The 25,702-nt window shown below is 31.2% G+C and overlaps 4 protein-coding genes across 4 annotated transcripts in view; 2 read left to right on the forward strand and 2 right to left on the reverse strand.

Moving 5' to 3' along the window:
- Positions 1-1,374: 1,374 nt before the first annotated feature.
- LOC107482127 (squamosa promoter-binding-like protein 10) lies at positions 1,375-3,339 on the reverse strand. Its single transcript, XM_016102522.3, has 5 exons — positions 3,307-3,339; positions 2,538-3,196; positions 2,293-2,429; positions 1,916-2,113; positions 1,375-1,830 (listed from the first exon to the last, which is right to left on the reverse strand). The coding sequence occupies exons 1-5, from the start codon at positions 3,337-3,339 to the stop codon at positions 1,574-1,576; spliced, it is 1,284 nt and encodes a 427-aa protein (XP_015958008.3). The 3' UTR covers positions 1,375-1,573.
- A 12,736-nt stretch (positions 3,340-16,075) lies between these two features.
- Positions 16,076-19,328, forward strand: LOC107482128 (F-box only protein 6). The gene is made up of 2 exons (XM_016102527.3): positions 16,076-16,571; positions 17,850-19,328. Exons 1-2 carry the CDS (start codon positions 16,453-16,455, stop codon positions 19,093-19,095), a joined length of 1,365 nt encoding a protein of 454 aa, XP_015958013.1. The 5' UTR covers positions 16,076-16,452; the 3' UTR covers positions 19,096-19,328.
- Positions 19,329-21,108: 1,780 nt separating this feature from the next.
- Positions 21,109-22,602, reverse strand: LOC107482130 (uncharacterized). Its single transcript, XM_016102528.3, has 3 exons — positions 22,394-22,602; positions 21,764-21,920; positions 21,109-21,321 (listed from the first exon to the last, which is right to left on the reverse strand). The coding sequence occupies exons 1-3, from the start codon at positions 22,394-22,396 to the stop codon at positions 21,275-21,277; spliced, it is 207 nt and encodes a 68-aa protein (XP_015958014.1). The 5' UTR covers positions 22,397-22,602; the 3' UTR covers positions 21,109-21,274.
- The window catches only part of LOC107482131 (histidine kinase 3), a 13,227-nt gene continuing 9,933 nt past the window's right edge, over positions 22,409-25,702 (forward strand). Inside the window, 1 exon segment of the mRNA XM_052258567.1 lies at positions 22,409-22,519. Coding sequence (XP_052114527.1) covers positions 22,409-22,519 — 111 coding nt within the window.

Consider the following 25,702-nt stretch of genomic DNA (forward strand, 5'->3'; position numbering starts at 1 on the left):
CAATCAACTTCTTGCTGAACCTTTGAATTGCTATCATCTTGGTTGTTGACTTGTTGCAATCCACCAGCGTGAATTTTGGTGAGCATTTCAGAGGAGTAAATAAATTGTTATGACTTATGATGAGTAAATAACGTTCGTTTTCTTTCTTCATTGCTGGTTCGCAGTGATTTGAAAGCAACCATTCAATGTTACAATTACTAGCGTGCCAGATCTGATGGATGTATTACGGATGCATCAGTTTGCAAGTGTTTGATTTATCAATTTGGGAGTCTGCCACGGTAATCGCGTCATTTTCAAATCATATTCTCTAATTACCTGTCTCAATAATGTATTTGTCTTTTATGAAACGTGTTCATTCATATTCCACCCAGCTTAATCCGACAAACACTTCTTATATATACTCTCGTTTGGAGACATTCTACTATACACAGATTAGAGACGTATAGAAAAAAAAAATTATTTTTATAATTATTTTTTATTATTTTATTATTATCCAAAATATAAATCTCACCCTTATTAATCTTTCTTTCATTTTATTAAAGAAAAAATCTATAAATTTACATCTTTATCATATAATTCATCCTCATTTACTGATTTTTTTTGGTAAAGTATTTTTTTATTAAATTTGACAAAAATTTTAAAAATATTCCTAAATTTTATTTTATTTTAATTATATTTAAAAAAAATTTATTTGCATCAAATATATTTTTAAAACATTTAAAATCAATTCAATAATAATTTTATAAGAATAATCTTCAATACAAACAATTCAAAAATAATTATCATATATTGTTGTCAGATTGGTTCAAAGTTTTTGAGAAATTCAAATAAAAAATTTAATAAAATTAAAACAAAATAAAACCTAAAATTATTTTTAAGACTTTTTACAAATTTTAAGAGAAAAAAATTTATTTTATTTTTTTTATTATTATTTTCTTTCATTCTTAAAGCATTAAACTCAGCTTTACAAATAATAGAAAGGAAAAGTCTACAGGGTCAGCAGTTTTATTGAATATTGGCCAGCATGTAACGAGCAGAAGAAGATGAGCGATTGGATGAAATTTCACACCAATCTCACACCATCAAATCATCATTGATGGCTAGTTGATGGCTAACAATCACAAAAATTGCTGGCCCCTAACATTGCTCATAATAGAAACGAAGTAACTCGATGTAAGCTAACTTACTTTCTCATTCAATATTTAATTGATTGGAATGTTTCCACTTATTTACGCATGGAAAATATTTAATACTCTTGAAAACATTATTGAAGTTTAAGATATCGCAAACTAATAACGCGAAAAAAGTTTAAGAGTACAAGCATAAAAAAGTCTTAAATAATTAAGCAATGTTTTTTAAAGAATGAAACCTTAATTTAATTTTTTAGAATGTTTGATAAAAGCATTCTGTCCCCGGCAGCAAAACAAAAGTGCTTTAAAATTATATAAAAAAAAGGGGAACAAATTAGCGAGTTGGTGTGGTTGCAGAAAAGCCTAAAGCTGCAAAACTGCAAGAATAAGAACCCAAAATGTGTGCAACCTCTAACCTTGTGAGTGAGGGTGAAAGAGGATTGTTAATCCAAGTGGTGATAACTAAAAGCAGAATCATAAGGTTCTCGTAAGAGCTGAAATTCCTGAGAGCGGTTGGTGATGGTGTCGTCGCAAGTTGGGTAGGTGAGCCACATGGTGGAAGCCAATGGGTGTTGATCAGTGTGCCAGTATTCTGAGGAAGCAATAGGCAAGCGCTGAGGCTGATGAGACTCGGTTGACAGAAGAGAGAGAGCACTCTGGAAATCTTGAGTATCAGAGCACGTAGTTGAATCCTCTACACCTGAAAATAAAGACTCAGGTAAACAAACAAGAAATATCAGAGAGAGTGAGTTTGAATCAATCTGTTAAAAGTATAAGAGTCTTGCTTGCAAATGCAATGCCTTTGGAATTATCCTCTGTGACCATGCTCACAATACTTGGTATCTCATTGTTGCCTTTCACAGCCTTCAACAGAAAATCTTTCGTCTGGGGGAGCTGCTTGCTCCGCCGCATGTCTTGCCAAACTGTATTCGCGGCTCCGCTCGTTGTACAAGTGAAGGGGCTAATCTGTTGCCTCCCAACTGCTGCACAAAAATTGCAACATCAACTCGTTAACAACTTATGTTAACCATTTCAAAATATGCTTACACTTTTAGATTTCTTCTGGAAGAAGAAATCTAAAAGTGTGTAAAACAAGGAGCCATTGCAAACCAGAATCAGCTACTAATTAACAGTCATAGTCATATTGCGAACAGAGTTTTACCAAAAGGCGACGGAGTCAAATCTGATGGATTTAACTGGACAGTTTCAGGATGAGGTTTCCGGCGCCGTGCATTGTGATCTGAAAGACGCCGTCTGCAGCTTCTTTTGTTTTCATCAAACTCTGACAGACCATGGAACCTACGAAAGACAAGCAATGTATTTGATTGACTAGCTTAAATCCTAATATGTCACTCTGAGAACTATTTATCATTAATCAAACAATCAGATATTTATTTAGAAGCAAACCTGCTACATTGCTGGCAAAATCGACGTTCCAAACCAGCAATAACCACCTTTGGAGATTTGGAATGATTTTCACAAACTCTATGTTTGCGATGATAATCTTTAGCTGACAAGAGGTCAAGGCCACAACCTTCAACCTGGCAGCATGGATATTGCATGTTCTGAGCATTGGACTTAGATTTCTTTCCACTACTCACAGCTTGAATCGGAGCACCCGAGGAAGACTGGTTCTTCTTGGCATCACTTCCCGGACAAACATCCTCAAAATACAAGCGTTTACCAAGCTTTAGAGTAAGCAACGGTTCGCCAGAGCCAGGAGGGGCCTCATGCGAATGAGAGTTTTCAACCAGCTCTTCTTTTTTACCACTGGAATCATCTTGGGAACTTTCTAAGGTGAAGATAGATGTTTTGCTATCCCTATTGGAAGATGAATTGATGGAAGCAGATTTCGAGCTTCTTGATGAAGATGGGTTCATGAGCTCAGACTCAGAGCAACCACTACCACCAGAATTGTCCAACAACCCAACATTGGTTTCTCCATTTGCTTCACCACTCCAATCTGGTGGTGGTTGTAATTTGGGGTTTTCGGTTACTTTTGCATTGGAGAAGAACAGGTGCTCCCACTCCCATTGTGAGGGAGATTTTGCATTCCACTCNNNNTGCTAGGCACAATCCAAAAGAATTCTACTGTTAGTTTCTATACAAGTAAGGAAGAGTAATACAAACTCTTTAAAAACAATAAAAACCAATCTCAAAGAAACCATACACAAACTGAATCAATGATTCTCAAAAGCAAGGTGCACATTTGCAGATAAATCATTAACAAGGGCACTTATTAACATCCAAAATTGGTGAAACTGCCACAAATTTAATACAATCAAGGCATTACTAATTGCTAAGGCAAAATTAACTAGTTTTTTCAATCAAAACAACAGTGTTATGCAGATCTAATTCATGTGGTTGAGAGGCAGAGAGGCGTGGCAGTAGTAGTGTAGTGGCAATAATTCTCAAGGTGATATATAACAATCAGTCCCCACCAAAAGAAAAAATAGTTTTATCTCTTCCTCCAAGTTACCAAAACTTGCCTTTGGAAAGCTTTCAAAATCCAATAATTCATGGTTATCACAGAGCAACGTCAGAAGTAGAGTCGGTCATTGAATGAGACCCCACAACAACAACCACCCAGCTTATGATGAAAGAAATATAGACAGACAAGAACTTGCAAAGTTAGAAAACAATAGCAGCAAAGCCAGATTTAAACTCTGATTTTTCCCCATCAAAATCTATGGTGGGGAACAACCTACCTCCGAATCATAAATACCCAAAACCAATGAATCTTGACCCCCCACCCCAACAAACAACAATACAAATACACAATGATTCGTGTTAAGTGTATCTCATCGATCTCCAATGAGAATGACCCATCTAGCTGACTGTGACATTTCAATCATAAAGCTAAAGCCCAAAAACCAACAAGGTAAAGCATAGAGAGATTAAAGGGTAATTATTCTGATCAGCTACTTAAATATGAAAACCAAAGAATTAGCGTAGTATTTGCAAGTACACAGGGAAAGTGCTGGTCCCTTTACCCTGAAAAATGCACAGTGAGTGAAGCTCAATGAGCAGAGAAAGAAAGAGAGGGAGAATGGAGGACTCAATGCAAATTTCATGAAAACCTAGCTTGTTTTTCTTAGCATTTTTGTTTTCCGAAGAAAAAATGATAAACCAAAAAAGGACACACAGATATGAGGATGAAGAAGAAGAAGAAACCAAAAGAAGAAAATCATCTGAACCTTTACTTACATTATTTAATATCTGAGAGGCTTTCAGAAAAAGAAAGCAAAGTTGCAATGTGAGTCTACCCACAAATGGAAATAAAGAGTTCAAAAAGTGGCAGCAACATACCACACATACCAGTAATCATATTAATCTAATTCTATAATACTTAATGCTATTAATTTAATCCACATACTACAAAGCTCTTTTTAAAAAGGCTAAACCAAATAATTAAATATGAAATTAAGAAAGAGGGAAGAAAGCAGAGTCTTACATTACAGGGACTGAAGAAACATATGAATACAATAACAATTAACAAGTTAACAACAGCAATAGCAATACGAATAAGGGAACGGTTCATTTTAATTTGAAAAAGTGGATGGGTGTTTCATTTACAGAGAGAGAAAGGCGCAGTGATTCAAAGCAGAGAGCAGAGAGCAGCCACAAACAGTAACAGAAACAGACACGTGGACGTTCACGCATATCATATGGTGCACTTGTTCGTGCCACGTTAGCACCTTCCTTTTTTTCAAGATTTGTCACTCCTGTGTCCTTTCTTCTGCATTATTCCAATTCTTCAACAATATATTTAATTCATGTTGACTAAAAACAAAAGAAGTCTATGATTATTTTAACATAATTTCTCTTCAGAATTTATTTTATTAAAAATATAAGACTAAAACGCGCATCATTAGATTTTGGATATACTACTTTACTTTATTATTGGAAGTTATTAAAATTAATTAAACTAATTTTTATTTAGTCAATGCCAATTTTAAGTGAGATATCACTTAAGTACAATTAAGTCAACAAAAGTTAGCGAATAATCAATTAGATGAAACAAACGGAAATGCAAATTATATACTTTTAGCTAGCATTGGTTCATACATATCCTTTAAATAAATTGTTAACTTATGACCAACGTAACTTGTTTGAGCGAGGCTAAAATAATTTAATCAGCTTGAAATAGAATAGGTATGCTAAAAGCTGATAGATAAAAAGGATTTTCACTTGTCATTCATGAGGGAGAAAAGAATTAACGAGTAATCTGAATTTCCCTTAAAAAAAACGTTTATAATTTGAAGATAGATTCAATATATCATTGTTTTCTAATATTCCAATTCAGGCTTTATAAAATGTTGCCCCTAAATTAAAATGCGTCCCATTATGCAAATAATTTTAACACGATTTACATATAACTAGGGCTTATGTAAGTGTGTAACAATTCATGTGAGAAATCAATGGCTTAGATCGTGTAACTCAAAAAAATATATTAATATATTGATAGAAACCTTTTTCTTTTCTTTTTAATGCATCTAGGTTAGAATTATTTACATGAATACTTTGGATGCCTCTCAAATCTCAATTATTGGTCGTGGAACAAATGGCAGAATAGGGAATGCAGTAATGCACAGTACATACAGGCTTGTCTGAGTTGTGTTTTTTCTTTTCTGAAAAACAAAGTTGAATAAAAAGCTCAGGATTTAAAATAAAGGGTTTAGTTAAAAACTAATTTAATATATTAATATTTTATTATTTATTGTGATTTGTGAATTGTGATTAATATTATAAGCAGTTAAGCACTATCCTACTAAGTATTAATTTATTTTTTAATTAAATATATATTAATAATAAATATGAAATTAATCAAACTAGAAAATATTTAATATTTTAATAACTGGTTCTTGGATTTTAGTATTTGAATTAATAAAATTATATTATTTATAAATCGTATATAAAGTGATACTTGAAAAAAATTGTACTCATTCAGTCATTCTCTTCCATATCTATATTATATATAGTAAATAAAAATAAATAATAGATAAATACACCGAAACAATTTATTAACTAACTAAGAATAACAAGTATAAACCAAATGCAGTGATCAATGATAAGTGAAGGTTCCAAATGGTCGGCTGAAGCTAATGGCCTAATGCTAGAATCTAGAACGATTGTTCCAACAAGCCTTATTAAGATATAAAATTAAACATAAATATCTTTTGATTTAATATTAAAAATTTTTTAAATAATTTTGACAATTATTTTAAAAGACAACGAAGATTTTAATAAAAAATATTTTTTATTTTTAATCTCTATTTTTATAAAATTGATTAATTTTTTTGTTAATATTTTTTTATATTAACAGAATAAACTTACATAACATATTAAATTGTTAATTTATTGTTAAGAACTAATTAAAATTGATAATTTTTTTGTTAAATGTTTTTTTATTTTTTAAAAATAATTATTAAAATCGTTTAATTATTTTTTAATTTTTTAATTATATTAATAATTTTAGATTCATCTTTTAAAAGTAGATGTATAAATAAATAAATAAAATGAGAAATGAAAAGTGGAAGATCCCTGTCAAGGCTGCACATGATTAAACCAAGAAGGTCCACGTGAGCACATTCGGCGATGTGTACAGTAAACTCTGCCTCGGCCACTTGCGTTAACTTTATAGTAACCCTTCCCTCGTTTGTCGTTTCCACACTAGGCATGTGTCAAATAAAATATATAATTCCATTTAATTACAAATTAGCAAGTGTTACTTTAGTTTAGAGTTGAATCCAATTAAAAATAGACGAAGTACAGGTCTAATTAATTTTATATAAAACTAATAATAAAAATTATTAAATAATTTAATAGATTTTAGTGAATTTTTGTTCAGTTAAACAATATTATTTATATATCACTTTTAGCTATCAATTTTAGTTATTTTATAGAGATATAATAGAAAAATACGGATAAAAAATAAACGAATACGAATATAGAAAAAAGACAATGTGTCTAGAAAATAGATAATTTTTTTTATTGTTTTCTGTTTTCTTCTTTTCCAATAGTAATTTTTATTTTTTTGACAGAACAATTTTATTGTATACACTTAACACTTTATTTCTCTTCTTTTCGATTGCACCTCTGCATACATTTCATTTTTCGCTTTTTTCTCTTCTCTTTGCTTCTCTCACGCACTTCACGAAAGTTTTTTTTAATACCGTTTACTTATAATTCTTATTATCTTAAGATTTTGATTCTATTTTAAAAAAAGTTGATGTTTATTGATTTAAAGGTGCATCAAACCACTGGATACAAGTCTTTTGAGCTGATGTTGTAGCAGCTAGTTGAAATTTTTTTTTTTGTTGCAAATTAGCTGATTAATGTGTTTTAGCATATTTTACTTTTTTATATTTTTATAATTTAATTATTGAATGAGTTTGATTTTTTATTTGGATTCTTAAATTTGATTATTGTATATTCTACTTGATTCATTATTTTTTACCACAATCTGTTTAGTAAAATGTCAACATATTATCATCTTAATTTTAAAGTACTTTTTTATTTGGTAAAATGTCAATTGTGTGAAAATATCATCAACTAAGTTTTATTTTTTAGTATTGGACTTTTTGTGAATAATTGCTTGTTTTTGTAATCCTAAAATCACTCAGCAAATTTAAATCTTCAACTGTTATTGCTTGTGCCTTGAGTTGGACATCTACATTTGATTTGAGAGTTACCTTTTCTTAGACTTGTTATGTTAAAGTTTTCTTCATGATAAGATTTTGTTCTATAATTTAGACCGTATTTAAATATAGTTTGGTTATAACATTAAACTTTGCTTTCGATTATTGAATTTGATTATTATGAGTCTGTTTGATTATAATCGGATTCTGTATTATGATTTAGAGCATATTTGATTATAATCTAATTATAGTATATGAGTTAGTTTAATTATGATAAATGTTTCTTTCCTCTTGTGAGCGAAGTTGAGGCCTTTACTGCTTCTGCTTTGCTCGTCTTCAGTTTGTGGCGGGCAGTTGATCAAGGCTTAGAAAGAAAAAAGAAATAGGACTCTTTTATTATTACAGAAGACTTCTACAAAGACGCTGACTCAAAACAGCAGCAACAGAAACTTCCAAACATAAATATACACAAGAAGACATCTTATCTAAAACGTTGAATATTATGAGAAGTCCAACATCACGCTATTAGAGAATTTAGGTATTTATTGGGAATTTTCATCATTATTTATACTTGATTCTTTTATCATATTCTGTTTTTCTGTACCTAGAAAAGAGAATTATACAAAATTAATTATGTGTGTAACACATGTTGTCTTGTCTCCAATTATCCTCTGTTTATCAAAGGATTTGTAAAGACTTGTAGATGTTTTGTGATGTATCAATCATTTGAATCGTTAGTTTTCTTATAATCTTTAATTTCTTTTATGGCAGTTTTAATATAACAAGATTTTGTACTATAATTTAGAGCATATTTGATTATAATATGATTATAGTATTAACCTTTGATTTTGATTATTGAATTTAATTATTACCATAAATGTGTTTGATTATAACCAAATTTTGTATTATAATTTAGAACGTGTTTAATTATATTCTAATTATAACATGTGTTTGAATTTTAGTTTGAATGTTAAGTTTGATTATTATCTTGAGTCCATTTAATTATAACTGGATTTTATAATGATTTTGAAATATATTTAATTATACTCTAATTATAGCATGAATTTGAACTTTGATTTGGACAATTCTTAAATTTGGTTATTACCTTGAATATGTTTAATTATAATCAGATTTTATAATATGATTTGAAATATGATTGTTTATAATATAATTAATGAGTTTAAACTTTGATTTGAATTCTTAAATTTTATTATAATTAGATTGTAGTTAAAATAAACGAGGATTAAGACTCTGGATACATTCATTCTTAGCACAAAAACTAAAAGTTTAAAAAGGCATGCACATAATGCAATCAAATGCGAGCAAGGTAGACAAAGTTTGGAAACATAATTAACTCCAAGTGCCAAAACATTCATTGAATTTATGGTTATTAACCAAATATTTTTTTACTGTACTACAAACAAAATCCATCTAGAATAGCATAATAAAATGTCTGAAATTGGCACTTGCATTACAATAGAAACATTAATTCATAATTCAATATAAAAGAAAGGAAGAAAATGAAAAAAGAAACTATAACATTGACTATTGAGATTTGAGACATTAACACATTTAAGAAATCATTCTTGTAACTTTGAGTCTGTATCTATTCAACATGCATATTAATTCCACAAAATTTCAACGTATACATGAGTCATTCTTACATTCAGTTCCAAAATCTCCTCGTCCTGTCTTATTGCTTGGATGATAATTATCAATAGTCATTCTCAATTCTTTGTCACACAAATGTTTAACATTATCAAGTGGATAACCTGAAAAATAACACAAGTATATAAACTGCATAAGGCATTAAACATAGCGATAAATGGGTAACATTGTCTATATAAAAGAATTAATAACTAGTGCCTTAGAATTTTTGAACAAACCGTAGCAGTATTTTTATCAAATATAAACCAACCAGTAAAACAATCAAAAGATCTCTGCTGTCAATAGTAATTTGGTTATGTTTTTGCTGGCACTGAATAGACATCAATAACAGTAGATGACTACAATTCTATAGTAAATTTCTTTTACTTGTTAGACCTTTCTAGTGACCATAAATCAAGGTAAAATCTACCTAATAATATTCAAATTGAACAAATACTAACATATGGACTATGTTTATTTTTGAGAATAGGACATGACAAGACACTGAGAACAGGATAGGACAAGACACTAATGGATTGAGACACAAAATTTTGTGTTCTTGTATTTTGTTTGGTGATAAACTAAAACAAATTATGAAAATCAAATTTATTCTCATTTTTTTTCATTCAAAACATTTGAGATGAAAAATATAATAATAAAAATATAATTATGAAAAATTAACAAGAATAATAAAAGAAAAAATAAAAAATAAGTTGTGTTAGTGTCTCTGTATCCTTCCTGTCAGAATGGACACAAAATACACTAATTTAATATCTCTAACACAATATCTCTGTCCATATCTCCTCTGCCAAACACGATCGTGTATCTTTGTGTCTCTATCTCAGTGTCCTGTCTCTATAAACAACCACAGCTATAACTCCATTATGCAAAACAATGTCAAGCATATATATTAAAAAAATTTGAACAAGGGTTTAAGAAGCATATTTTAGATACAACTTCTGGAACACAAGACAGAAGAGCTACAACAATCAACGATCAAGGGGTGGAAAAAACATTATTAAACGATTGGAGCATTAGAAACCAATTTCTTCTTGATGCCGTGACAAGTTCAATGTCTTTCAAACAAATCATGAACTGTAAAATCTCTCCATTGATCACACTTGGTAATATTATGATCAAACACAAACAATCATAGCTCATGCTATAATCAAATACCTTCGTATAGTGATAATCAAACTTCAAAATCCCTAAATCACCAATAACAGGACCAAGCAGAAAATGACCAAAATCCCTAAAATGCTTGTATGCAGCTCAACAACATTTAACATCCACATAAAAATTTAATAATAGAGTACGAGTGAAAAAGATCCAAGTATGGCAAACTAGCCAATAAAGATAAAATAAGGGGTTCCTTTGAAGTAATTAAAAAAATATGAAAAATTAACCCTTTTTTTAGTTAATACTAATTAATTTTTTTAAAAATAATTTTATTTATATTAAATTCTAAAATTTAAATTATAAACTCTTAATTATAAATTTTAAATTAAAAATAAAAAAAACTAATGTTAACTCACAAAAATTAATTATTTATATTTTTTCATAAAAAAATAGATAAAACATCTCTTCCTCTTCCCACTCTTCCCTTTCTTCCTCACCTTCTCTTTTCTCCTAAGTTTATATTTGCTTTAGTATTTTAAACTTCAATATTATTTTATAGTATTATCTCTTTTATCGTGGTGATTTTTTCCCCACTTTTATAATAGTTTGTTCGTGTTACAAATTCTGAAAATTTTATATATTTATCGAGGGAAGTTTTTTGTGTGCGAAAAAAAATTATCTACTCTAGAAAGATATTTTACTATAATACTTATGGTGTAAGTTAGAAACTAAAAAATTGTTTTATTATTTAAGATTTTTTTAATCAAATTGTGTATCTATAATACAATCCAAAAAATTTTACTTTACTTCTTTAAACTTAAATATAATGTTTTTTTATTTAATGAAATTTTATCTCTTCTGTAAAACAAAATAAAAACAATAAAGACTTTGATGAAGAGTGTGGAGGGAGAATAAAATGCTGAGTGTTACGTGATAGTGCATGCATGAGTTTTTTTTTTATATATATATAAAATAAAAACGTAAACAAAAGATGAAGGATGCATACAAAAGAAGAAGGATGCAAATATGAAATGAAAAGAAAAGGAAAAGAAACTAACCATTGTTAGGTTACTTTTCAACAAATACTTTTTTATCATTACTAGCTTGATGTTAATCTTTTTAGGTTGGACATTTTTTTTTGTTCGGTGACTGAAATAAATTAAATAAAAAAAATAAAAATAAATAACTACTTAAATAGAGGGACAATTTCGTTTAAAATTACTCTTAAACTTTTCTCAAGGTGAAAGAAGCTCCACATACGAAAGTTGTAATTTCATCGTCATCTTTGCCATAGTATCTGCTACCGTGTTTGCATCTCTCATAATTAAACGAAAATCAACACACTAATTCCAACACATAATATCTCTTATTTTGAGCACCAATTGATCAATAAACCCAAAATCATCTTGAGTAACAAGATTAAATGCTTCCACATAATCCGTCTCACAAATAACATCTCGTTGACCCATATCCCAAATTAAGAGATATCCTCTCCAAATAGCAAACAATTCTCATTGAAGAATACTATTACTCTCAATCATTCCCAAACACCCCCTTTGCCAACTCACATTACAATCTCTAATAACACAAGCAAAACCAACACTATCACCCGAACCAAAATAATTAGCATCACAATTAATCTTAAAAGTACCAATGGATGGGGGATTCCAAAAACCATTTAGAGTAGAGGGAATGGACATACGTTGTAATTCAAAAATATTCCTAAACTCCTTTTCTGAAGTTAATGCTAGACAAATCACTTTTTCCGGAGGCCAAGTTTAATGGGGATTAAAGATGTCATTATTTCTTACTCGCCATATCCACCAAAGTCCCGAAAAGAACTTGAACGGATGCTCTCTATTATGATACAAGAACCAGCTCTTCAAATCCAAAGGATGACAAGAAATATCCAACTTATGCCAAACAAGCTGAGCTTTTGGACAATTCCGAATACAATGTAAAACTGATTAGTGGCTAGAAAAACATCTTGGATACCTATCCGATGACGACATCCATCTTCTAAAGCGAAAACTTGCAGTAGGAAGAGCCTCCTTAAGACACAACCAAACTAAAAACTTATGCTTTTCCGGAACAAGCTGACGCCAAAATCAAAGTTAATTATCCCTCTCCTCCCAACCAAACAGCTGCTTACACAACCACAAGTAACCATTGCGTGAGTCATAGACTTTGGCAGCAGACCCACTCCAATACCAACCCACTTCCGAACCTGCTTGCTCATCTGGATTGTAAAAGAGAATATTACCTTTCAGATTTTGAGATAAAAAAAATAAAGAATATCTAAATGCCACCTACCAACCTACCAAATACCACTTTTAGGTTTGAGATTGATGCTTTACAACACCTTTCAGTGCCATCCTTCATTAAGTATGCACCCTCCAATTCTTTATTTCCCTTTTTTATGATGTTTTTAGTCATTTCTTCTATCACTGTCCATACCTCGTCCGATGCTCTTTTTTTAAGGAAATTTTCAGTCGATGAATCAATCATCATCTTTGAGACTTGTCCATCATAAAAGAATTGGACTAAAAGCCATTTAGGTAGGGCATAGTGTGGATTCTTTTCTAACAGCTTCTTATACCTTTCACAAGTGTAATATAATGGTTCACCCTTCTCTTGAAAAAAGGTAACAATAGCTTTTCTTATCTGGTCTAAATCATCTTCTTCAGCCAACTCTTCAGTTGCTTCCGAGAATGGAGTTTGAAAAACTTTCACAGAGTTGAGGAAGAATTCTTCTTCAATAACCTCTTGCACTAATCAATTAATTAAGTTAACTTTCATACAACTTTATGCTTTATTTGGATATTGTATGGCTTTAAAAACATTGAAGATCATTTATTCATTATGAATTCTTAATATTATTTTTTTTTGAACATCTATGAATGTATGTCCAGTGATTAGGAAAGGTCTTCATGTCCAGTGATTAGGAAAGGTCTTTTCAAGATTATAAAAGCACTCTTATCTTTTTCTATATCAATGATCACAAAGTCTGTAAATTTTTTTTTTACCTTGACTAATAAATTTTTCACGACTCCATAAAAAAATTTTATTGATCTATCCGCTAGCTGGAGGGATATCCTTGTGGCGCAACTTTTTCATTATAGACAGTTACATTAAATTGATACTTGTTCATAGATTATATAGTGCTTTTCCAATGGTGATTTTTCCAATAGTGTATGAAATTTAAAAGCTCTCAAGATCTTTTAATTTCTATGGCAATTTCGTTTGAATGATAGCATTGCATTCTTTGGTGAGAATTACTGTCTTATCTTTCTTTAGAGTTATTTTTTTATTAAGCAATTCTTTCATGAACTTTGCATATAACAACATTTGCTCCAAGACTTCTGCTAATAAGACGTTGATTTGTAGTTTTTTAAACACTTCCAATGTTTTTGATATAAAAAAGGACCTAGTTATAAAATTAAAATTAATATAAAAACTCAATTAAAAAAAGAGATATAAAAATTAAATTGTAAATTTGATAAAATTATAGACACTAACAGAATAATTAAACCTTACTATTAAAATTTTTTTTTTTTGGTAGTATCAACTATTAAAGTTTCAAAATTTTGGTCTATGAAAAATGAGCCCTTTTTGTTTTGCGCCTGACAAGGCAGTTTCTATTTGGGCCTATTACTATATTATTAAATGGCCCATTATAGTTGTAACCAGATAGTACTAGGAAGGGGCCTAGCCTAGCCTATTAAGAACATGACCGGGCCCAAAATATTAGCACATTAAACGATGAACTCCATGAAGTTGTCGAGGCCGAAAAACAAAGGTCCATGAGCTTCCCCTGTCAGATTCAGATATGTGCAATGATGTTCACACTTGAGCGCCTGCCTCATTCTCATGGATGAATCATTATCAAAGTCCCCAAATACGTCATCATTTTCAGGCAAACAAACAACAATTCACTAATTACTTACACATATTTTATCGAAAGCATGCATCCAATGGAATGTATTCTCACGTTCTGGAGAATTGCTTGTCTCTCTTCTCTTTTAATTTTGTTTTTGTAAACGCCAAGAAATTAAATCATAACACGTTATTCCCCAATATATTCTATGCGTATTTGACCGGAAATTTGTGTTTGTCAAATAAATGAAGCACATTTTCTAAGAAAAATTGTATTAAGGAATATGGTGCCCGTAGAATCATTAGAATTTATATGAAAAGGAAGGAACAAGGAGGGAAGAAAATAGAAAATAGAGTTGGTAAGATCGGCAAGGCGGTGAGATTAAGGAATATAGAAGATAAAAAAGGGATCTGAAAGGCACACGTAGAAGTAATGGATGGTTAGATGGATGCAATTATGCACACGTAAAAGAAGGGAATCCATGATGATGATCATCATGAGTTATCAAACCATATATTTATGTACCAACCCACCAAAGGGAGGGTGGAATATATGAAATTATGAATATAACCACCTAAGTAGTACTTATCTATGTATCATTTCCATATGGGTAGCAAATGAAATCATTACTCACCGCAAAATATGCATCCCCATCCCTCTTTGTTTTTTTTCACTAACCTAATCATTCTATTCAAGTTTCAAAAGAACCCACTCTAATCCCCCTCTATTACTAACTCCTCCTTTTTAAGTCTCTCATTAATCATGACACTCCTTAACAAAGCTTCCCAACTTTATCATTTTTTTCTTTTCATTATACATACCATACCATAGTCCCCATTATGTTTATTAGAATAAAGATGAATAAAAGTTTCACTAGTCAGCTTCTATATTCATTATTCATGAAGATCAATTAAATGACAAGACAATGAAGAGAAATATCTTCGAAATTATAAAGCTTTTTTATTTTGGAGAGGTTTCGTCCATTTGGGAAATTTTTAAGTATTTTGGGATTCAATTTTTATTCTATGCAATTGTAAATAGCTTGGGAATGTTGGTATGTATATGAGTTGATTTGGTGAAGGAGTACTTGCTACCTACAAATACCCATCTTCTAAGTCACGATTTTTTTTACAAAAATAGACTAGCCAACAACAGTCATTCATTTAAATACTAATTATTATACAGACATATATGTTAATACAATGATGATATTGCACTGTATTAGTCTAACATTCATTATATTTAATTTGTAGCATAATTTCTATCATAATACGGCATTAGTCCAAATAATTGTTTATTAAGTGGCTTAAAAGTGTAAATTCCAATGGCAGAGAGATTTGAAACCATAGGAGTCCCTATGTTTTGTATTTGCCTAACATAAAGTATAAAATAAGAAATTTATAAAAATGGATGAAATAATGATAGATGATTAAAGAAGCGAGTCAAAAGGCGTGGGGAGGCATAATGACTACCCCTTGGCGCAAAGGCACTTATGAGGAATGAGTAGTAGTGGAGGGTATTTGGGTAAAAACACGTGACGATGGAAAAAAGGTGTGACTGTGTGGCACTGGCCTGCATTCTGTTGTGCTGTGTTGGTTGGTGATCGTACTGAATTTGCATATATGCAATTATTCAGTGCTCAAATTCATTCCAATTCTCAGACTCTTCTTCAGTCGTACATATTTTCAAAGTTACATTCACGTTTTTGCATGGAATTGGAATCCCACAAGGCTAAGCCAATTTACTGGGCGATTTTAAAAATAGTTAAAAAATAATTAAGGAGGGAGGGGGATAAAGTAAAGTGAATAGTTGATAAGAAAGGAAAATGCGGAGTGAGTGAAAGAGAGAGAGGATAAAGTGGGCGCACGGGTGAGCCTCAGCTTATAACTGCGCTGTTTTTCTTCTCTTCCAACGTGGAAATTCCTTCCATACTCAGAACACGCGGACCTCTCTGGTTATGGGTTAGAGAGAGAGGGGGGTTTCAGAGACACAGAACTGCAAAAGAAGAAGAAGAAGGAGGAAGAAGAGGGAGGCTGCCATGCTGAGGCACCTAATCGCTCACCTGCACCAGCTCCTTCACACATCTTCAACCACTTCCCCAACGTCTCCTTCATCTTCCTTCATCCTTCAGTCTTCTTCTCTTCACAATCATCCCAGGTATCTCTCTTTCTCTTTCTCTTTCTCTTTCTCTTTCTCTTAGATCTATTTCCATTTTCCCATGCCTCTTTTGCTTTTTACTCTCTTTAACCCTCCTTCGCCTCGCTTTCTTTCTCTCTGTTCTGCCGCCCTTCAATTTCTGCTATCGCCTATATCGTTGCGGTTCTGATTCCCTAATTTCTGGAACGGTAACCTAGTAAGACGCTAAAGTAACTCGCTTTCTCCATGTTACATTTTCTTTTTCTTTTTCCCTGCCTAATTCTATCACGTTACAAGCATCGTTTGTGAAATTCATCACCATATGTCTTCCCATTTGCCCCCAAAATTCTTCTTCTCTCACCTTTCCTAACTAATTCATCATCCCTTCATGACTTTGTTACTTATTTGTTTATTTTAAATTTGCTGCATAATCCCATTCTGTTTATTTTTAGTTTTGGAAAATCAAAAATTGGTTTGCTGATCAGCCAAAATTGAATGCTATGAACTTGAACTTGAAATACTGTTCAGGAGTTTAGAGCAAAGTTTTACAATAAAAGGAGATAATTAACAGAAGAGACATACTCACACTGTAGAGAGACCTGCTATTAAGAACATTAGAATCTTCTTATTTTTACTTATTGCGGTTAAGGGTGCTTTATTTTTTTTAGCAGCAAAGTGTTAAGAACGATCATTACTTTCCTTTGCATTTGAATGCGAAGATGTGTTTGTACATTACAATACTGTTTGACAGTGATTTACTATTAGCATTTTGAAGATTTCCTGTTAATAGTAGATGGATCACCTTGGTTTGCTATCACCCCCTACTAAATATGGTTGATTTCGTGCACTTCTAGAGCTAGGAATAGTGACATAATGAACTGTACATTTGACATTGCGTTAAGCAATCATTGCAAACTTCATGGCTGGATTTTTCTACTTATCATGTACTTGCTACTTAGTAATAGTATCTCTAGCAATAGCTGTTTGGTTTTTTACTATTAACTAGATTATATTTGAAACAGCCATGTTTGTGGTGTGAGCTGAGATTTTGTTCACTATTGACTATGCAACATATATTCTGGATATTGTGCATTATTTGCATCATGGTGTTACATTCTCGATCGTTGAAGTATGATGTGGCTCAATCTGAATTTCAAATAGAATATCACTTTGTATATAAATGTGTAACGATGATTTATTATTATTATATTGTGAATCATGCTGATCTTAGTATGCACATTTATTTTGCTAGTTAATGGTGTGTAGTATGTTAAACATTTTCGCTTATATTTTTTACAGATGGTCCTTCCTTGATATTGATGATAACTCTGTAGATGACTGCTGTGGCCTTGTAATGGCAGCTGGAAAGTCTGGAAATTTGAGGATGGTGGAACCTCTAAAACATCCATCTACAAAGAAGCCCCGAAGAGATCAGAGCAGGGGGAAATCATCTGGAAGGTCCTCTATGACTGAAGTTATGGAACAACAAATTTGGAAAGATTTTCCAGAGGATTTAATAGAGGCTGTGATTGCTCGACTTCCCATTGCCACATTTTTCCGTTTCCGTTCTGTATGCTGGCGTTGGAATTCCTTGCTGAATTCTCCAAGTTTTTCTCAGCATTGTGCGCAAGTTCAACACGCAAACCCGTGGTTTTATATCATAACCCAAGAGCGTGCAAATTCAGGAGCCATGTACGACCCTTCTATTAAAAAGTGGTATCACCCAACCGTGTCAGCACTGCCCTCAAAGTTGATTCTTTTCCCAGTGGCATCTGCTGGGGGGCTAGTTTGCTTTCTTGAAATTGGTCAGCGAAACTTCTTTGTTTGCAACCCATTGACTCAATCCTTCAAGGAGTTACCTGCTAGGTCAGTTAAGGTCTGGTCTCCGGTTGCTGTAGGGATGACAGCAAATGGGAACTTAACTGGTGCAGGCTACAAGATCCTATGGGTTACTTGTGATGGAGAATATGAGGTTTATGACTCCATGAGGAAGTCTTGGAGCCGTCCAGGAAACATGCCTGTAGGTATTAAGCTGCCATTAGCACTCAACTTCAAGTCCCAATCTATTTCTATTGACAGCACAATTTACTTCATGCATTCGGATCCAGAAGGGATTGTTTCCTATGATATAGCAACTGGGGTTTGGAAACAGTACATAATCCCAGCCCCATTGCATCTAACTGACCACACATTGGCCGAGTGTGATGGCCGGATTATGCTTGTTGGGTTGCTCACAAAAAATGCAGCCACCTGCGTATGCATATGGGAGCTGCAGAAGATGACGCTCTTATGGAAGGAGGTAGACAGAATGCCAAATGAATGGTGCTTGGACTTATATGGGAAGCACATTAAAATGACTTGCCTGGGGAACAAAGGTTTGCTTATGTTGTCCTTGAGATCGAAACACATGAATCGATTGGTTACTTACGACATAGCAAGCAGGGAATGGCTGAAGGTTCCTGGGTGTGTGGCGCCACGTGGAAGAAAGCGGCAGTCTATAGCATGTGGTACTGCATTTCATCCATGCTTAACTGCAGTGGCTTGATTTAGCTTTTACGATACAGCAATGGTGTGACATTTTCCCCTCCACTGATGTGTTTTCTGGCTGTTGGTGCCGATGTATTAACGATAAGTGTTCATTGCTGGCTAAACAAAGTGTATGAAAAGATGATATAAGTTTGTAATGATTTGTGTTTCTTCATGCTATCAAGCATGTACCTGATAACCTAGTTTTTTATTCAATATGTTTGTGAAGAAAAGTGATTGCTATGGTTTATACTTTATAGGTTACAGCGATTCAGTTTCTTCATACTGTCCAGTTTTATGATTGTGTAGGTCTCTTATGTTTTGAGTGATTGGCTTTCATTTGAATCCTTGAGGGCGAAGGTTTTGATTTAGGGACGGATCTGCTTGGATCTATGATAAATGTTGAGGTTTTTCTTAGTGTGTGTGTGTGTGTACGCAAGCAATGTCCCCATTATTTTATTTAAACTTGATTCCACATTCAAATAAAATTGGTGTAAAATGTTTTATATCGTCTTTGATCCACTAAAAATTTCCTGAAGCAGAACAGGGTATCGAGTTACCAAGTATGCCACATGTCAAGGGGTCTCAAAAGTCAAAACGATGGTGAATTCTTGCTCACACGTTACAAGTGTGACAATGATTTGTACTTTTACAATTTGCAAACTGTACTTTGGAAGTAGCTGGGATTCCAGCTTTGATGCCCCAACCAATCAAGGTACATTTTAACTAAACTTATGAAGGTAATTTTCTCCATATTAAGCCAAAGAAACAAGGAAGCAACCGCTGTAATAGAGAAATTAACATATCTATCAACATTCAACACTCACTATTTGACATGCAATATATAAAGTTATAAACTGAACACAAGGCCTTATGCTACATCTATCTTGAAGGCAGTCATAGCGAATAGTTTTGGGATGTTGGCGAAGACGTGAACAGATGCATTTTGGTGTGTGCTGCTTTGATGAGAAACCCCGATCGTTCTAAGCCCCTTCTTACCAATGACTTGCTATAAATTTTTGTATGTACCTATGTACATTTAATGTGTCTTATCAAAGTTAAAAAGAAAAAAAAAATCAAAACTCAAAGATTATAATTGTTTATGAACCATACATTAAATGTGTTCCGGCCTGTGAACATCCAAATATTTCTCATGGCTCTACAGTCTAAACAGAGAAATATATGTATTTTTATCTTGTATTTGAACGAATAGTAATCAATTCTTCATTTTCTTTTCTAACATTATCTTTGTTGTTTTACTCTTCTATGTAGAATGATCCACCCACGAAAATAAATCCATCTAAGAGAAAAAGATAGATAAGGGAAAATGAAGAACGCCGAATGAAGAGACCCATTTTTACGTAGATATAAACCCATCTCTTTTGGACATTGATCATGGTAGTTTATGAAAGGAGCCACTTCTCAATGCCATTTAGCTTAATGATAGAGCTAATGCCCTATGCGGCCATGCGGGCGTGTTGGCAAATGTCAATTGGCCCCCTTACCTTGTGTCATCTGCTAGAGACGGATTTTGGCAATCCGCCGCAGCCTATTAGTTTTCGTCTCACTATCTCGCCCCTCTCAAATATGCTTGTTCTTATTTTAGTTTAAATTTACTGACACCATCAAAATATGTATGGATAAATAACAAAATGCATGTATCTTACTAGAAGTCTAGTTTATTAACTATATTCTTTTAATGCTATATGTATAAGGACGTTTATATACCAACTCCTACCCAACCCCGTGACAAAAATTGATGTTAGTATTTTATAAGGTGGCACCAGTTACGTGAAAAAATGATGGTTTTATTTTATTCAACAAGTGCTTTTTTTCCACCTCTATCTCTTTGCAACGATCTATCATCTCTTTTGGTTTTCCCTATTTTTAGTCTCTTACAAATCATGGTTTAATTATGAACTATATTATTGCTAAAATTAATACAAAAGTTAAAGCAAAATTAAATACAATCCTAAGTTAACTAGTTTCAGAAAGTCATCCGGTCTGTATAAAATTAAAGTAGGCATAGATAGCAGTAGTAATACTGTAGTAGTAGTAATTTTAATTAGAAATCCTCATAGTTCATCAAAACGTGAACAGGAACCGAGTCTAGTACAAGTACAAGAACGAGTACAAAAGTATTGCCATTTTCTACAGCGCTAAGAGATGACGACACAGTCCAAAGCATATAACTCAAATTATGCCATGCCTCCACTCGTTGCTGTCCTGATTATCTGAAAGATAGCTGCCAAAGGAACCCACACAAAAAAAGAATCAGCAACACTGGAAAATTGAAGGCCATGAATGAAGATGCTAATGGAAGAAAGGCGCACACAGTATAAAAATATTACAAATCAGCTACCAAACACTATCCTAATATTCAAGAGAAAACTCTATGTCATCCATCCCTACACTTGAAGGAGAAACAGATATGAAAGCAAGATCCTGCATGAGTCACCAAGTAGAATTGCAATACAATCGACATAATTTTCCGAATTTTGCAAAGGACATTGCAGAATATCACCGATGTTTTTTTTTTGTGTAAACAACACATACATCTACCAAGTAATTACTCTATATCATTATGATCGGTAAAATATTAATCCGAAATAAGAATGTAGTTCTAATAATAACGGCAATTTAGAATGAGAAAGAGAAAGGGGAAAATTAGGAACAAGTAGACTCACATGATCCAATGACAACAAAGACGAAGAAACCGAGCAGGACTGGACCAACAGGATAGTCTTTTCCCTTTTTAGTGTTAGTTTCTGGCACAAACCCTCTTTTTGTGATGTTCTTCTCAAACTTCTCTACTTTCCTGTCCGCAAGTCGCCTTGATGTCGTCTACACCCAATTTCCCCATTTTTATTAACAATAATAATAATCTCAATCAAAATCGTTACATGAATTGAATCAATCCAAATCACAGAACATCACATTGGGAACACATAATTGACTTGTTCACCGAATTAAGATCAGATCCCTAACCCTAAATTAACCTAGGGGCAATACGATCCACAAGCTATTAACGAAAATTCTAAGGAACCGTAGGGTTCAGGAATTAATTAGTTAATATTGAATATTATCACATGTTAATTAGAAGAAATCCGATCAGAATTGAGAGAAACCAATTTTCATATCAAAGCATCAAACGCAACAAATCCGGTTCGATAAATAAAGAAAACCTAACTGCAGCTGAGAATCAAGAAGCGAACATATTAGATCTAAATCTAGGTTGAGATTCAAGAAAGATGAATTTCCTTAGATTAATTTAACCAAAAAAGACAAACATAAAGAAAGGAGGAAAAGAGGAATACCATGGTTGCTGGGAGATGAGATGGCCGGAAACGGTTGGAAGAAAGAACGATATCGCCGGAAAACGAAAAGAGGGTTTTCTGTTTCCCTTCCGGCACAGACTCCCCAACCTTATTGATTTGAAGTGGGTATGCGCGTGTCGGACACTGCGATCTGAATGAAAAACGATATATTTCGCCGTTTTATTTATTTACGGAATTATGGATTTATAATAGCACGTTACCTAATTCAGATGAAACCTTAAATATAATTATAAATTAACGGGGTCCCCGAGCATTGCGTCACGCCTTCTTTATGATTGGCCAAAGCTATGTAATTCTTACCACGCGGCGTCTTCCTATTGGAGGATACTCTAATTTACCTACATTCTTTTATATTAATAGAAGAGGGATGAGATAAATATAAACTATTTCCTAAAAAGTGACAACTGTTGCCTTCTGTTTACCATGGGATTTTTTTTAAATAAATAAATTAAATATTTTATTTACTTAAATACATAATTTAAACTATTTTTAATTTATATAATATTATTTATTTTGTTTATAATGTGAATGTAAAAATTATATAAATATTTCGTTTCCAGTGATANAAATTTAATGATAAATTAATACTGTTCACCAAAAAAATCACCTAATTTTTAAAAAAATAATTGTTTTTATCTAAAAAAATAAATAATTATTTTTCTTATCATTGGATATCCACTCATTTATCTTTATCGTTTACATTATATTTTTTTTAAATTTTAAAATTTTTTATATATTGTTTTGAATACTAATTAAAAAATTAATTTTAATTAAATAAATTTTAATATAACCTTTTAAGTACTAATTAAATTAAAAACAATTTAAATTGATAACATGGTATAAAATTACCTCACGTCTTCTTCACGATTGACTAAACTCGATTTTTTTTTACATATTGGTATAATTTTGGTGTAATACTTAATCATTGGATTTTACGGTGTTTTTTGAAATTGTGAGAACAGTACAATACGTATTTGACAATACGTCCTCCTTGTATTATATATTTTAAATTAAAATATACAATATAAAGAGGACATATTGTCAATACAAGAGGGGCGTATTGTATTATTCCCACAATTTCAAAAAATACCGTAAAATTCAATAATTAAGTATTACACCCAAATTTTTTCAATATATAAAAAAATTAACCACTAAACTCATGAACTCCGACATTTTCCTATTGGAGGACACCCTATCTTAGCGCGTGGGATCAGTCCATTTTAGCAGCTAATCATGTATTACCTACACATTCTTTTATTTTAACAGAAGAGGGAAAAGATAAATATAAACCAATTTCTTAAAACTGTGGCCTTCCATTTAGATAATACAAAGATTTTTTTCAAATAAATAAATTAAATATTTTATTATTTAAATATGTAATTTAAAATATTTACTAATTTATATCGTATTATTTATCTTATTTACTAATTTATATGTAATTATATAAATATTTCGTTTTCAGTGATATTAATTTTTATTTTTAATTAATTATATCTTGTTGTCTTAAATGAGATACGCTTATATTACACCTAAACATCAAAATAAGATATGAGTATTTATATATATAAAAAATTTAATCTTCTCCAAATATTGATAGTATGATTTGGATTGTTTTACTAAAGAAAGATATAATTTAGAATAAAATGATAATTAGATCTTTAAAGAGGTTGACTTTGGATTAATTAGGTTTTGAAAAAGAAAAAAAAAAGTGTTAATTAAGTCCTCAAAGATAACAAAATGGTGGATATGTATGGCTTTCTATCAATGAATAGTACAAAATGAAACTAAATTATTCATGTATTTTGTTATTTACAGTGATGCATGTCTCATTATTGTCACATGAGCAGAAAAGTGATATAATTTCTATTTATCACAAATTCTATCAAAACAAGTTAAATTTCGTTCCAAAAATTATTATCTACATGGCTATCTTTCATAGATAGACATATCAGAGTCATTAACAAACAGTACATATAAGTACTACTATTAAGTTTTAGTTGATGAATTGATAGAAAAATATCATGTGCCTATTGTTTGTTATCCTAAAAGATCAAATTAGTACTTTTTAAAGACCTAATTATTATTTTATTCTATAATTTATTATTATTTAGATCAAATTAAATTAATTTATCAATAAAATTTAAATATAGTATAATTTAAATTAAAAAATTAATGATAAATTAATTTTGTTGCAGTTCACGAAAAAAATTACCTAATTCTTAAAAAATAACTACAAATAATTTATGTCTCAAAAAAAATCACCAATAACTACTTTTCCAAAATAAAAAGATTACAAACATATTTGACTTGGTTGATTTATTGATTTTTTTTCCCCTTCAAACCAGCTGTTTTGATGCAATTTTGAATTTTTGATAACTACAGTCCCATTCCATACGCGCCAACCACCTAGTACTACAGCCTACATACTTGTTAGCTTTTGTTCGGGTTTCTGGTACACTTGTTAGCTTCCCATCCCACTGACTACCACATTGACATACATATGAATGATAGGATTATATTAACGGTTTCAAGTTTCCACCAATGATAAAATGAGTAAAAAAATAAAATATTATTTTAATTTTAATTTTTAACATTTTAAATATTTTATTTCAATCTTAAAAAATTTTAAATATTTATTTCAATTACAAATTTTTTTTAAATAAGTTTAATATTATTTTATTATTAAATTTAATACAAATAATTAGCATATTGAAGAGTCAATAAAATTTAATTTTAATATATAAATAAAATTGATTCATTAATGACCATTGATATAAAAAATTTTCTTTCAATTTTAAAGGGTTGATGATTGTTGCTATGATTTGAAATTTTGTATTAAAAAAATTCAAAAAAAGAAGTGTTACAGAAAAATTTTATATTTTTTTAACACATAAAAAAATATAATTTAACTAATATCGTTATTAACATTTACTTGTTTTGTTAACTATTTATGTCAAATTTAATGATAAGATAATATTAAATTTGTTAAAAAATTTTAAAATAAAAATAGAATATTTAAAATATTAAAAATTAAATTAATTTTTTTATATTATCAAATTAAAATTAATTTAAACATTAAAAACTAAAATACTAGTCATAGAAGCTCAATTCATAACAAAAATGAAGTTGGACCTTATCAAAATTGCCATCAACTCCAAACATACACCAGTTCTTCTGTATAAAAGATAAAAAATTAAGTATAATTTTGATCTTTATGATTTAGATTAAAAAAATTTTTTATCTTCAATATTTTTTTTGCATACAAAATTATCTTTAAAGTTCAACATT

The sequence above is a fragment of the Arachis duranensis genome, chromosome 3 (assembly GCF_000817695.3).
Source record: "Arachis duranensis cultivar V14167 chromosome 3, aradu.V14167.gnm2.J7QH, whole genome shotgun sequence".
NCBI classification, from domain to species: Eukaryota; Viridiplantae; Streptophyta; class Magnoliopsida; order Fabales; family Fabaceae; genus Arachis; species Arachis duranensis.